Source organism: Elephas maximus, chromosome 10 (genome assembly GCF_024166365.1).
Source record: "Elephas maximus indicus isolate mEleMax1 chromosome 10, mEleMax1 primary haplotype, whole genome shotgun sequence".
Lineage (NCBI taxonomy): Eukaryota > Metazoa > Chordata > Mammalia > Proboscidea > Elephantidae > Elephas > Elephas maximus.
In genome coordinates, this window is record NC_064828.1 from 119,726,415 (window position 1) to 119,739,987 (window position 13,573).

At 47.9% G+C, this 13,573-nt stretch overlaps 1 protein-coding gene across 1 annotated transcript in view; it reads left to right on the forward strand.

The window, feature by feature from the left end:
- The window catches only part of MTA1 (metastasis associated 1), a 50,669-nt gene that overhangs the window by 11,984 nt on the left and 25,112 nt on the right, over nt 1–13,573 (forward strand). Inside the window, exons 2-3 of the mRNA XM_049899391.1 lie at nt 5,463–5,530; nt 12,340–12,433. Coding sequence (XP_049755348.1) covers nt 5,463–5,530; nt 12,340–12,433 — 162 coding nt within the window. The remainder of the gene's footprint in view (nt 1–5,462; nt 5,531–12,339; nt 12,434–13,573) is intronic.

Below are 13,573 nucleotides of genomic sequence, written 5' to 3' on the forward strand. Positions count from 1 at the left end.
AATTCAAAGGCATCAATTCTTTGGTCTTCCTTATTTATTTTCCAGCTTTCACATGCATATGAAGCAATTGAAAACACCATGGCTTGGATCAGGCACACCTCAGTTCTCAAGGTGACATCTTTGCTTTTCCACACTTTAAAGAGGCCTTTGCAGTCAATTTATCCAGTGCAATGCGTCTTTTGATTTCTCGACTGCTGCTTCCATGAGTGTTGATTGTGGATCCAAGTAAAATGAAATCCTTGACAACTTCAATCTTTTCTCCGTTTTTCATGATGTTGCTCAATGGCCCAGTTGTGAGGATTTTTGTTTTCTTTATGTTGAGGTGCAATCCATACTGAAGGCTGTGGTCTTTGATCTTCATTAGTAAGGGCTTCAAGTCCTCCTCACTTTCAGCAAGCAAGGTTGTGTCATCTGGATACCGCAGGTTGTTAATGAGTCTTCCTCCAATCCTGATGCCCCGTTCTTCTTCATAGAGTCTGGCTTCTGGGATTATTTGCTCAGCATACAGACCGATTAGGTATGGTGAATAACAAAATGTTATTCCCCCAAAAATAATTCGTAAGTTCACCTGTATTGTGGAAAATTGTACTCAATTGTTGTTCTAAATTTCGTTAGTAAACATTTGTGAAAATTTGTCTCTTGATAAATTAGTAACTTACATAATATCCTTGATTTAACCTCAGCCTACAAAGCCTAAAATATTTACTACGTGGTCCTTTACAGAAAAAGTTTGCCAACCTGTGTTCTAATCCATGGTATACTTTATATATCACCATTTATCTAGGCTTCATTGTTTTTCTCAACAGTGTTTTGTGGTTTTCAGCATATAGATTTTTGCACATGTTAAATTTATATTTAAGTATTCAACGTTTCTTGGTATTATTGTAAATGGTACTTTTTAAAATTTCAATATCCAAGTGTTTGCTCCAAACCTGTTGCTGTCAAGTCTGACTCCTAGCAACCCTGTAGGACAGAGCAGAAGTGACCCATAGGGTTTCCAAGGCTGTAATCTTTACGGAAGCAGACTACCACATCTTTCTCCTGCAGAGCTCTTGGTAAGCTCAAACCGCAGACCTTTCAGTTAGCAGCCAGGTGCTTAACCACTGTGCCACCACGGCTCCTTTGAGTGTTCGTTAAACGAAAAAAAAAAAAAAAGACCAAACCTGTTGCCTTCGACTCAATTCTGACTCATAGTGGCCTTATATGACAGAGTAGAGCTGCCCCCATAGAGTTTCCAGGGAGCAACTGGTGGATTTGAACTGCTGACCTTTTGGTTAGCAGCCAAGCTCTTAACCACTGTGCCACTGGGGCTTCTGAGTGTTCCTTAACCAAAAACCCAAACCCGTTGCCGTGGAGTTGATTCCAACTCGTAGCAACCCCGTATGACAGTAGAACTGCCCCACAGGGTTTCCGAGGAGTGGCTGGTAGATTCAAACTGCCAACCTTTTGATTAACAGCTAAGCTTTTAACCACTACGCCATCAGGGCTGCCAGTGTTGATTAGTAGTATATATAAATATGCAGTTTTTATATATTTACCTTTTTGTCCTATGAGCTTGCTAAGCTCTTCATTTACTAGTCTTACTAGCTTTTTGGTATACTCTCTAGGGACTTCTACCTAGGTAATTACGTCATCTGCAAATAGAAAGTTGTATTTCTTCCTTCCCAGCCTGTATGCTTTGTATTTATTTTTTTTCTCTTCATTGCATTGGCTAAGACTTCCAGTGTGAAGAATGGAAGTGGTGAGTGTGGCTGTCTTCTCTTTGCTCCTGATCTGAGGAAAAGCATTTTGTTTCACCATTAAGTGTGATATTAGCTGTGGGATTTTTATAGATGCCTTTATCAGGTTGAGGAAGCTCCCTTTAATTCCTTGGTAGCTTAAGAGTTTTTATCAGGAATGAGTGTTTAATTTTCTCAAATCCTTACCTTGTATTTACTGAGACGGTCATGGGGTTTTTCTGTTAATACGTTACATTGATTTTCAGGCCACCCTTGGATACCAGATCATCCCAGCTGACGTGAGTCAGAATCGATTTAACAGAAGCTGGTTTTCTGAGATGTGTTGTCCTTTTTATATATTGATGGCTTCCATTTGCTAATGTTTTATTGATGATTTTTACATCTGTGTTCATGATGACTTCAGGAGTTTTCAGTGTGTATTACACATGAATGTGAAGAAAACAAAAATCCTCACAACTGGACTGATAAACAACATAATGATAAATGGAGAAAAAACTGAAGTTGTCAACGATTTTATTCTACTTGGGTCAACAGTCAATATCCATGGAAGTAGCGGTCAAGAAGTCAAACGATGTATTGCTTTGGGCAAATATGCTGCAAAAGTCCTCTTTAAGAGCAAAGATGTCACTTTGATGAACTAAGTCTGACCCAAGCCATGGTCTTTTCATTCACCTTATATGCATGCGATTTTGAACAGTGAAAAAAGAATACAGAAGAAGAAATGATGTGTTTGAACTGTGGTGGTCAAGGAGAATGTTGAATGTGCTATGGACTGCCAAAAAAATGAACAAGTCATTCTTAGAAGGAATAACAACCAGAATGTTCCTTAAAAGTGAGAATGGTGAGACCTCCTTACCTTGAACACATCAGAAAAGACTAATTGTTAGAAAAGGACATCGTGTTTGGTAGAAGGCTAACAAAAATGAGGGAAACTCTCCATGAGATGGACTGACACAGTAGTGGCAGCAATGGACTCAAACATACCGGCGATCACGAAGATGACACAGACCAGGAAACGTTTCGTTCTGTTATACGTAACGTCACTTTGAGTTGGAACTGACTCAGTGACAACTAAAAATAATAACAGCATATTCATGAGGGGTAATTGGTCTGTGGATTCCTCTGTCATATCTTTGGTTTTGGTGTCAGGATAATGAGGGCCTCCTGTAGTTGGGGAGTCTCTTTCCTTTTCTGTTTCTAGAAAAGGTGGTGTAGGCTTGGTGTTAGTCATTTCTTCCTTAAACGTTTGGTAGAATTCAGTGAAGCCATTGGGCCTGAAGCTTTTTCTGTGGGAAGATTTTTATCTATGAATTAATTTATCTAATAGGTGTAAAGTTATATTTCTTCCTTATCTTCTGAGGGAGTGTTGGTAGCTTTTCTTTCAAGGAATTGGTCCATTTTATCTAAGTTGTTGGGTTTGATACAGCTCTTCCTAGTCCTCTGTTATCACCCTTTTCACATCTAGAATTTGTAGTGATGTTCCCTCTTCTACTCCTGATATTGCTGCTTTGTGACTTCTCTTTTTGGTTTTTACTAGTCTGGCTAGAAATTTATTGGTTCATTGATCTTTTTAAAAATCAGCTTTTTTTTTATTTTCTTGTTTTCTCCTTTTACTTTCATTGATTTCTGCTCTTTATTATTTCCTTTCTTGCCCTGGTTTATTTTTCCATTTCTTCTATTAAAGAATAATTCACAGGACTGTGCACTTAAAAGGGGTGTAAGCTAAAACTCACCGCTTTTAAGTGTACAATTCTGTGGATTTTAGCAAGTGTATAAAAAAAAAAGTTTTTTCCACTTTATACAGTTGTGTGGCTACTACCACAGTCACGATATGGAACAGGTTATCACCCTCAAAGTCCCCCACTCCCTTTGTGGTCACCCCCTGCATCCCAGCAACGTTCAGCTGTTTTGCTCCGTTAGTTTTCCTTTTTGAGATACTGAGAATTTTGCGCCTCGGCTTTTGTGTCTGGCCGCCTCCTGACGTGGTACCAAGGGTTGTCTGTGGTGCGTCAGCAGGTGTCACGCCGCATGACTGCACAGAGTCTTCCGTTGGGTCCCGGGCAGGTGGCCGCCAGCTTGTCCATCCATTTCTCACCTGAGGGACGCTTGGCTTGTTTCCAGTTTTTGGCAGTTATGAATGATTATTTTGCATTTAATTTGCTCTTTATTTAGTTTTTTAAAGTGAAAGGTTATTGACTTGAGAATCCTTTTAAGTGACCATGTTGAGATAGTCACCTGTTTTGAGCATACAATTCAATGAGTTTTAGTATTTTTACGAAGTTGTACAGGCACCACCCTAGCTTAAGTGCAGGACATTCCCTCACCCTAAAGAGAAGCCCCGTGCCCATGGCGGTCTCTTCCTACAGGCCTTTCTTCCTCCATAGTCTTGAGGCTGTGCGTGCTCCTCAGCCCCGTGTGGCCTGCAGCAGCTGTGGTTTCGGCCTCACTGTCTTATTTGGGGATTGGTATCTGATCATCCATGTCTTTGGTGCTGCACAGGAAGCCGGGGGGATCAGGTGCTCACAGGTGTGTGCCGACCACAGGAGGGAGATGATTCTGCACCCCCTCCCACAGAACCCAGGTGGCACAGGTGTGCTCCTGTGGACGTGGCGGGTGAGCTTCCTTGGGCTGGTCTTGCTGTAGTTTGCTGAGCCAGTTCCCATTTGTGAAGCCCTTGGGCTGTGTCCGGCTACGATGAGCCTCCTGGTACAGAGATGCCATTTTGACCTTTCCTGTCCTGGCAGGCCACGCTGCCTTCCTGCTGTGGGTCGCTCCAGCCGGGGATCCTAGCCTGTCTTTGGGTGTTGTCTATGGCCAACCCCCCAGGCTTGTCTTGGGGCAGCATGCTGTGGACTCCAGACTTGTCCGTTGCCTACGTGCGTGCTCTCCCACACACTCGTCCACCCGACATGTCCTGTGCCAACCCTCCACACTGCCCTGCCATTTGGTCCTCGGCACACAAAGGGAGCCCACTGCTCCCACCTTCCAGTGCTGGGATGGGGCGGTCCTTCCTGTGCCCATCTGCTGGCGGGCAGGGCCTTTATCGTTTTGGAGGCACGTGAAGGGGTGCTGTGGTGGGCACAGGTGGTGCTGGAGGGTGCTCTTGTGGGAGCATAACAGGGGGCCCCTAGGTGTGCTAAGGTCTCTCTGGCACCTGTGGTGACAGTGCCTCCCTGGGGGCCCACCTGCTCTTGGGGTCCTGTCTCCAGCAGCCCCGGCCACACAGCTCTTGGGCTCCAGAATCCCCCTGCCCAGCTGCTCCCCTTCTGGGCCAGCATGTGTCGCATGGCAAGTTAGCCACAGGGTCTCATGCAGGGTCTCAGGGAGTCCCAGGCAGGGTTGTGCTGGGGTACCCCTGCCTCCCCAAGGGACCAACTGGAGGGCGCTGACATTGGGATACACGCGGCGGGATCCTATGAGGTACGGCTGCCCTGCCCCAAGTTACCACCCTCTCACTGCCTCCCTGGCCCCCATCTGGCTTTGTCCCTTCCTCAGGACATGCTCTCTGCTCCCAGGACGTGCGCTCTGTGGCATTGGGACAATGCCTGTGTTACCCCCTGCTGGACCCCAGCCCCTGGAACAGCCTAAATGGGCATCAGCCTCACACAGGCAGCTTCCCCAGCTGCAGGGCCTATGAGGTCCTCTCCTCTTGGGGAAGCAAGAGGGGGCACTGGGTTCTGTGGTCTGGCACACTGGTGACGCCTTCTCTGTGACTGTTTACAGACTATGTCTACTTCGAGAACTCCTCTAGCAACCCGTACCTGATCCGAAGGATTGAGGAGCTCAACAAGGTACTGCCTGCCCCCTCCCCAGAGGACTGACATCAAGATGAGATGAAATACCCCTCCCCCAGCCCTTGGGTTGCCCAGGGCAGGGCGTGGGCTCCTGGGCTAGAGAGGTGCCACCGAGGCTTAGAGCTGGCCTTGGACCACTGCTGGTCTGCTCAGCTGAGGTGGCTTCATCCAGGGTCACCTGCCTAGACCTGAGTTCCCCTCCTAGGAGACCCCACTAGTGAAGGTTTCCGGAGCCTCCCTCAGGTAGTGCCTCAGGCCACTCCAGACCCTAACACTTTGATTGCTGGGTTCTGGGCCCCTAGAGGTGGTATGTCCCTCTTGAGGACCTTCAGAAGTGGGGTGACTTTGGATTCTTGGGACCTGATGGAACAGAGAGGTGCATAAGGTTGGGGTGCTGTGTCAGACTTAGCCACCACCAAAAGACCCTGTTCTGTGGGCCAGCCTTAGCATGTGGCATAAGTGGACAGGCCTCCTCAAGAGCTCTGACCCCTTGGCTGCCCTGAGGGCTGTGGGACCCGTGTCTGCACTGACCCCAGGGTGGAGCTGGAGGGGTGGCCACTGTGCCTCCCCCTCAGCTGGTGCTTACTGAGGGCCCTTTGCTCTGGTGTCAGCTGTGGCCGTGTGACAAGGACCGGGGTATGCCCATCCATCCCCAAAGCTCAGCCCCAGCCTGAGCTGTAGACACAACCCTGGCTGGTTGGAGCAGAAAACGGATGGGCAGGCATGGTGACCAGATGTCCCATGAGGCTGCCGCACCGCCTTCTCAAACAAAGACTGTCTGCTCAGGGACACGGCTGCCTTGGGCTTGGTGCTGCTGGGACCCTGCCAAAGGAAGCAGAACTGTGTGGACCTGTGAGAACTGGGACCTTGGCACCACTGACAGGGAGGGCGAAGGATGGGGTTGTGAACAAGAGAATGGGTTGGAAGCCTGTGGGGGTCAAATCAACCAGGACTCTCCCCTACCTCAGCTGACCTCGCTAGAGGAAGATTGGGGTTCTTTCCCTGGCCTGGAGAAGTTGACCCAGAGAGGCCACTGACTCGGGGCACCAGGCCTAGCCAACCGTGGGTGAGGCAGGGGCTAAAAATGGGGATCTGTTTGTGGACCCTCCCCTGAGCAGCCATCTGTACCTCCTGCCCCCTCAGCTCCCAGACCTCAGTGGCCCAAGATTTTACTGTCCAGGAAGGCATTGGGGTGCTTCTTTCTGGAGAGCCAGACCAAAGCCACTGAAACTGGGTGGGGGGAGGTCCCCAGCAGAATGTCAATTGTCCAGCCCATGACCTGATGATGAAGCCATCCCTCGACCAGCCTGTGTGTGCTCTCAAATCTTAGCTTGTTATGAAGTTAACTCTTAAGTAGCAATGAGCAACTAAGAATCATAAGGTGTTTGAGAAGGGCTTTTAACATAGAAGAATAGATGAAAAAGAAAAAGCAGAAAAAAGGAACCAGGAGAAAGAAGAGATGATGCAGGGAATGGACGGAAACTAAAACTGTTGTCCTCAGAGAAAGGGAAGATAATGTATACATGAAGTATAATTAGGATGGTGTGAAAATGGAGTATTCAGAGAATGAGAAAAAAGAATGAGTTAGCCAAAATCCGCTTAGCAGGAATTATAGAAAGCAAGAACCCTGTAAACAGGAAGAAGAAATAGCCTAAGAATTAAGAAGACATCTCAGAACTGAAACACTTGAATTTATAGGTTCAAAGAGCCTACTTCAGGGCATATTTTTAAGTTTCAGAACATAGGAGGTGAAAATACCATAAATGGTTTTAGAGATTAACAAAGAATCAGGAATCAAACTACAATTGGAGTTTTCAGCAACAGCTTTGGAGATGACAAGTCTTTGAGCTCAAAATTGTGAAAAAGAATGATTTTTCAGCCTAGAATTCTATACCCAGCTGAACTGCCCTCATGTATGGAGGTGGACTAAAGACATTCTCAGACATGAACGTTCACCCGTAAGCACCTTTCTCAGGAAGCCCATGGAGGCTATCTGCTACCGAAAGAGAGTAATCCAGGAAGGCAGGCACAGAATCCATCTGCTCAGGAGGAAAGCAGCCACGAAGCCAGGTAGAAGGGGCTGGGTGATCTAAGGGCGACATCTCCCAGAGTAAATGATTCCCTGTCTGCCCGCGCTGTTCAGGAGCTGTGCTGCTGAAAGTCTCGGGGAAGAGTCAGGGATAGATACATAGAAAACTTGGCAAGTGAAGAAAATGAGAGGACTGCTGCCGTTGATTAAATTGTGTCCTCCAAAAACGTCTGTCAACTTGACTAGGTCATGACTCCCAGTATTGTATGATTGTCTACCATTTTGTCACCTGATGTGATTTCCCTTTGTGTTGTAAATCCTATTAGTGCAATGTAATGAGATGAATTAGCTGCAGTTACATTGATGAGACCTGTGAGATGAGATGGTGTCTTAAGCCAATCTCTTCTGAGATATAAAAGAGAGACATGAGCAGAGAGGCACGGGGGCCTCATGCCACCAATAAAGCAGTGCTGGGAGCAGAGCGTGTACTTTGGACCTGCGGTTCCTGTGCAGAGAAGCTCCTAGACCAAGGGAAGACTGATGACATGGACCTTTCTCTGGAGCCAACAGAGAGAAAAAACCTTCCCCTGGAGCCAGTGCCCTGATTCAGACTTCTAGCCTACTGGACTGTGAAAGAACAAACTTCTCTTTGTTAAAGCCACCCACATGTGGTATTTCTGTTATAGCAGCACTAGATGACTAAGGCAGTTGCTAACCCAGGAGACAAAGCCGTATGAGAAGGAAAAGGAAGACCGTTAAGCGTAGTGTTGGCCCAGCCATTTTACATATTTACCAAATCACAATCATAACCCCTAAAAATGGAAGTGAGTGTGTGTGTTGAGGTGGGTATGTGTTGGGGTATGAGAATTCTGTAATAGGTATTAGTGATGGAGTTTTAAAGTTGGAAAGCCAGAACCTGGCAGTACAGCGTACTGTTGCGAAGAGATGAAAGTGACAGAGTTGGAAACATGACTATTGTCTTTCATTTTAAGTTTTATAAATCTCTTTGACATTTTACACTGTACACATATTACTTTGATAAAATAAGTCTTGAAAATAAATGCTGTTTTTACCCCCACAATGATGGGATCATGTCAAAGAACACAGTGGCCAACAATGGAACAATTTGAGCAACAAAATAAATAATTACTGGATTATAACCCAAAATATAAAATAATATCCATGAGTCCAAACCAAAAAAACCAAACCCACTGCCGTCGAGTTGATTCCGATTCATAGCGTCCATGAGTCCACATGATATAAATAAGTGAGTAAGTAAATAAATGAGGGAGAAGAGACAAATCTCTGGTATAGAAAAAAAAACCCAGTGCCGAAGAATTCCAAATAATTAGTAATTTTCCACCCTCAAAGAGGCAGAGCATAACTCCCTTACTCCTTAGGTGGGGGCTGTGCAGAGCGACTTCCTTCCAAAGCTTACGGTATGGAAGGGGGGAGAGTAACATTACAGTGGAGAAACTTGACTACCAGGCTGTCAGCCAGTGATCAAGCACCTCCAGTGCTGCATCTGTTTGTTGAAGCATCTCAACTGGTATTCCGTCAATTCTCGGAGCCTTGTTTTCCGTCAGTGCCTTCAGTGCGGCATGGACCTCTTCCTTCAGTACCTTTGGTTCTTGATCATAAGCTGTTCTGGTCACCTAGTGCTGCTGTAACAGAAATACCGCAAGTGGATGGCTTTAACAAAGAGAAGTTTATTCTCTCATAGTCCAGTAGGCTAGAAGTCTGAATTAAGGGCGCCGGCTCCAGGGAAAGTCTTTGTCTCTCTATCAGCTCTGGAGGAAGGTCCTTGTCATCAGTCTTCCCTTGGTCTGGGAGCGTCTCAGCTCAGGAACCTCAGGTCCAGAGGACACGCTCTTCTCCCGGTGCTGCTTTCTTGATGGTATGAGGTCCCCTTGTCTCTTCCTTCTCTCTCCTATATCTTAAAAGAGACTGGCTTAAGACACTATCTAATCTTGTAGATCTCGTTAATATAACTGCCACTAATCCGTCTGATTACATCATAGTGATAGGATTTACAACACATGGGGAAATCACATGAGATGACAAAGTGGTAGACAGTCATACAGTACTGGGAATCATAACCTAACCAAGTTGACACATATTTTTGGAGGACACAATTCAATCTATGACTTTCCACCTTTTGGCCCCCCAAAATTCATGTCCTTGCTACTTGTAAGACACATTCACCCCATCATATCAGCAAAAGTCTTAAAGGAACTCCAAGTCCAAAATCCAAAAATTCCTCTTCATCTATGAAATCTAGAATACAGGTTATCTGCTTCCAAAGGTACAATGGTGCAACAGGCAGGTACAAGCTACACATTCCCATTACAAATGGGAGAATTGGAGGAAAAGAAGGCATAACAGGCACCAGGCAGGTCAACAGAACTCATTACATTAGCCCTCAACACTTGACAATAATCCTCTGTTCTCTGAGACCATTCATGCAATAGCCCTCCCCTCCGGACTCTAGGTATTGGCCACACTCTCCAGATTCTGAGTGAAGGCCCCTTGGCTCTTGGCATCAGCTCCACCTCCCAGGCCTAGTGGGACAGCAACTCTGCACCCTCGGCTGTAGGCGCACCATTCTCTTCCATCTGAGTGGCAACTCCACCCTTAGAAGCACTAGAGGCCGTGGCTCCACCGTTTGAAACCCCAGAGGTCATACCTTTTGAAATGGCCATACCTTTTGAGACTGAGGCAGCTCAGCTTCCTGTTTTCTTTGTCTCTTCAGCTTCGGCTTCCTGGTTCCTTGGCCTCTTGGAAGCCTGCACGTGCCCTACTCTGTAGCTCCACCAGGAAGTGCCTGAAGGCACCCGACTCTGCCAGGAAACATCTTGCACAAAGGCATTCAGCTCGCTCTCTCAGTGGGTCAGCTCCAGCGCTATCTGGCATTGGTCTCCTGGTTCTCTGCTACTGCTTCTCACCATCTGCGCCATCTCCAGTGTTAACACTTCTCCTTACTTCCTTCTGAGTCCTCTATCCATTGACAGTTTCAAAATCACTTCCACATTTTAGGTATCTGTTAGAGCAGCACCCCACTCACGGTACCAAATTTCCACTCACGGTACCAAATTTCCACTCACGGTACCAAATTTTGTCTTGGCCATCTAGTGCTGCTATAACAGAAATACAAGTGGATGGCTTTAACAAAGGGAAGTTTATTCTCTCACAGTCTGGTAGGTTAGAAGTCCGAATTCAGGGCAGTGGCTCCAGAGAAAGCCTCTGTCAGTTCTGGAGGAAGGATTCCTTGTCATCAGTCTTCTTTTGGTCTGAGAGTGTCTCAGCGCAGGAACCTCAGGTCCAAAGGACGTGCTCTGCTTCCGGTGCTGCTTTCTTGATGATACGAAGTCCCGTTGTCTCTCTGCTCCCTTCTCTCTTTTATATCTTGAAAGAGATTGGCTGAAGACGCAATCTAATCTTGTAGATCTCATCAATATAACTGCCACTAATCCATCTGATTACATCATAGTGACAGGATTTACAACACCTAGGGAAATCACATCGGATGAGAAAATGGTAGACAATTACACAATACTGGGAATCATGATCTAGCCAAGTTGACATATATTTGGGGGCAGGGGGGACACAATTCAATCCATGACATATGCTAACTCCTGAAATGGTTGAACGTCAGCCAGTTCTTTTGGGTACAGTGACTGTATACCATCTTCTTTTGATGCCACCTGCCTCATTCAGTGTTTTGCCCATACAACCCTTCAGTATTGCAACTCAAGGCTTGAGTTTTTTCTTCAGTTCTTTCAGCTTGAGAAATGCTTAGTGTGTTCTTTCCTTTTGATATTCTATCTCCATGTCTTTATACATTTCATTATAATATTTTGTCTTCTTGAGCCGCCCTTTGAAATCTTCTGTTCAGCTCTTGTACTTCGTCATCTCTTCACGTTAGCTACTCTGCATTCAAGAGGAAGTTTCAGAGTCTCTTCTGACATCCATTCTGATCTTTTCTTTGCTGTCTTTTTAGTGACCTTTTGCTTTTTTCAGATTTGATGTCATCCCACAACTCATCTGGTCTTCAGTTATTAGTGTTCAGTGTGTCAAATCTATTCTTGAGATGGTCTCTAAGTTCAGGTGGAATATACTCAGCTTCGTATTTTGGCTCTCATGGACTTGTTTGATTTTCTTCATCTTGAACTTGCATATGAGCAATTGATGGTCTGTGCCACAGTTGGATCCTAGCCTTACTCTGACTGATGACATTGAGCTTCTCTATCATCTTTTTCCACAGATATAGTCAGTTTGATTTCTCTGTGTTCCGTCTGGCGAGGTCTTCGTGTACAGTCTCTGCTTCTGTCGCTAGGTGTCAAGTAGCAGCAGCTGTACCGCAAGGTCTGGGGGAGGAGCCTGCTGTCGGGGTCTCCAAAGAGGCCAGGATGCTCAGCCCAGGCCCACCACTGGTCGAGTCATTAGGCTGTGGCACTGCTGGGGCCACCCTGCCTCTCTGGGCCCACCCATGCCTGGTTCCTTGGTCCTAGTGGGGAGTGGGTAGTAGGGCCTAAGATGCCGGCCAGCACACGGGCTCCCAGGAGCTGGGCTTTTTCTCCACGCCGGGTCCTTTTCACTTTGTCCCCATGTTCTCAGGGTGCAGGTACACCTGCTCCAATGGGAGGTATGAGGGAGGGTGGGCGTGTCCTCCCTACGTGCTGGGCCATTGCCTCCTGTGGGCTGCACAGGGTCCGTTCCTTGTCCGCGGGGCCCACACCTGAGGCGCCCTCCTCACACACCCGCCTTGCTGTTGCAGACGGCCAATGGGAACGTGGAGGCCAAAGTGGTGTGCTTCTACAGACGAAGGGACATCTCGAGCACGCTCATCGCCCTGGCCGACAAGCATGCCAGTGAGTCCAGGCCACACCCCGCAGCACTCACCTGGAGGGACCAGGCGGGGAGTGGGGTCCAAGCTGTATGTGGACCCTTGGCAGTGGCCTTGATGCCCACCCACAGGGTGTGGCCTTCTGGGCCTGGCCCTGCTGAGGACCCCTCCTCACTTTCTCTGTCTTCTCTGTGTCCTTCTGTCACTGACCTTCTGACCTGCCTCCTCCTTATCTCCCCCCACCCTTCCTTCTCCTTTCCCCCTTCCCCTGCCCCTCCCTTCTCCCTCCCGCTGCTGCTCGTGTGGGGCATGACCAGGGCAGGGCGGTGATGGAAGTCTTATTTTAATAAGCCTAATTTTGGAGGTGGCTCTAGGATGCCATGGGGTGAGACACCTGGGCTTGGGCAGAGACACTGAGATGTCTCACCAGAAGACTCCGTTATGCTCCAGATGTTGCTTGCAGAAAACCAGCCCTGTCTTTCCGTGTGGTGTAGCTCCACAGACAGGAGTCCCTGACTGCAGGAGGGAGGGACAGAAGGGCAGCTGCAGGTGGGAGCGCTGCAGGGTGGGGGGCGAAGTCCCTGGCACACTGTGACCAGGATCCCTCAGGGAGGCCCACCAGCCTGGCCATGCATCTGCCCAAGCCAGGGACCGTGGGGCTGAGGTCTGTGCAGCGGTGCTCCCAGTGGATGAGGTAGGTGGCTGCCACCAGACCCTACAATCTGCACACTGGTGGTGACCTTTCTCATTGTGGCTTGACAAGCATCCCTCCCGATGTCTTCTCTGCTGAACCCCCGAGGTGGTCAGCACAGGCCTTGTCTGGGTCCCTGAAGGTGGGGGTCAGGTGGGAAGATCCATTCAGTGGTGCCCAGGGCCTGATGGCTTCAGGCATCCCAGGTGGGGAATGAGCTCCAGGAGGCGTGGCCCTGTGACTGGATCTTCTGGGACCCAGCGTGGTCCTGAGTCTCTCCCCCGGCCAAGTCAGGCCTTATGGCTGACCCTTGGTGCCCTGAGGTGCACCCCTCAGCCCTGCACTGACATCAGGGCTGGAACAGAGGAGACATGAGCTCCCAGTGAAGCCCCAGGGTGAGGGCGTGGACTGGCTGGCCCAGAGGGTGTGACCCTGGGTGGCCCCATGGGGGAGCTGGGTCCAGGGTCTAGGTGC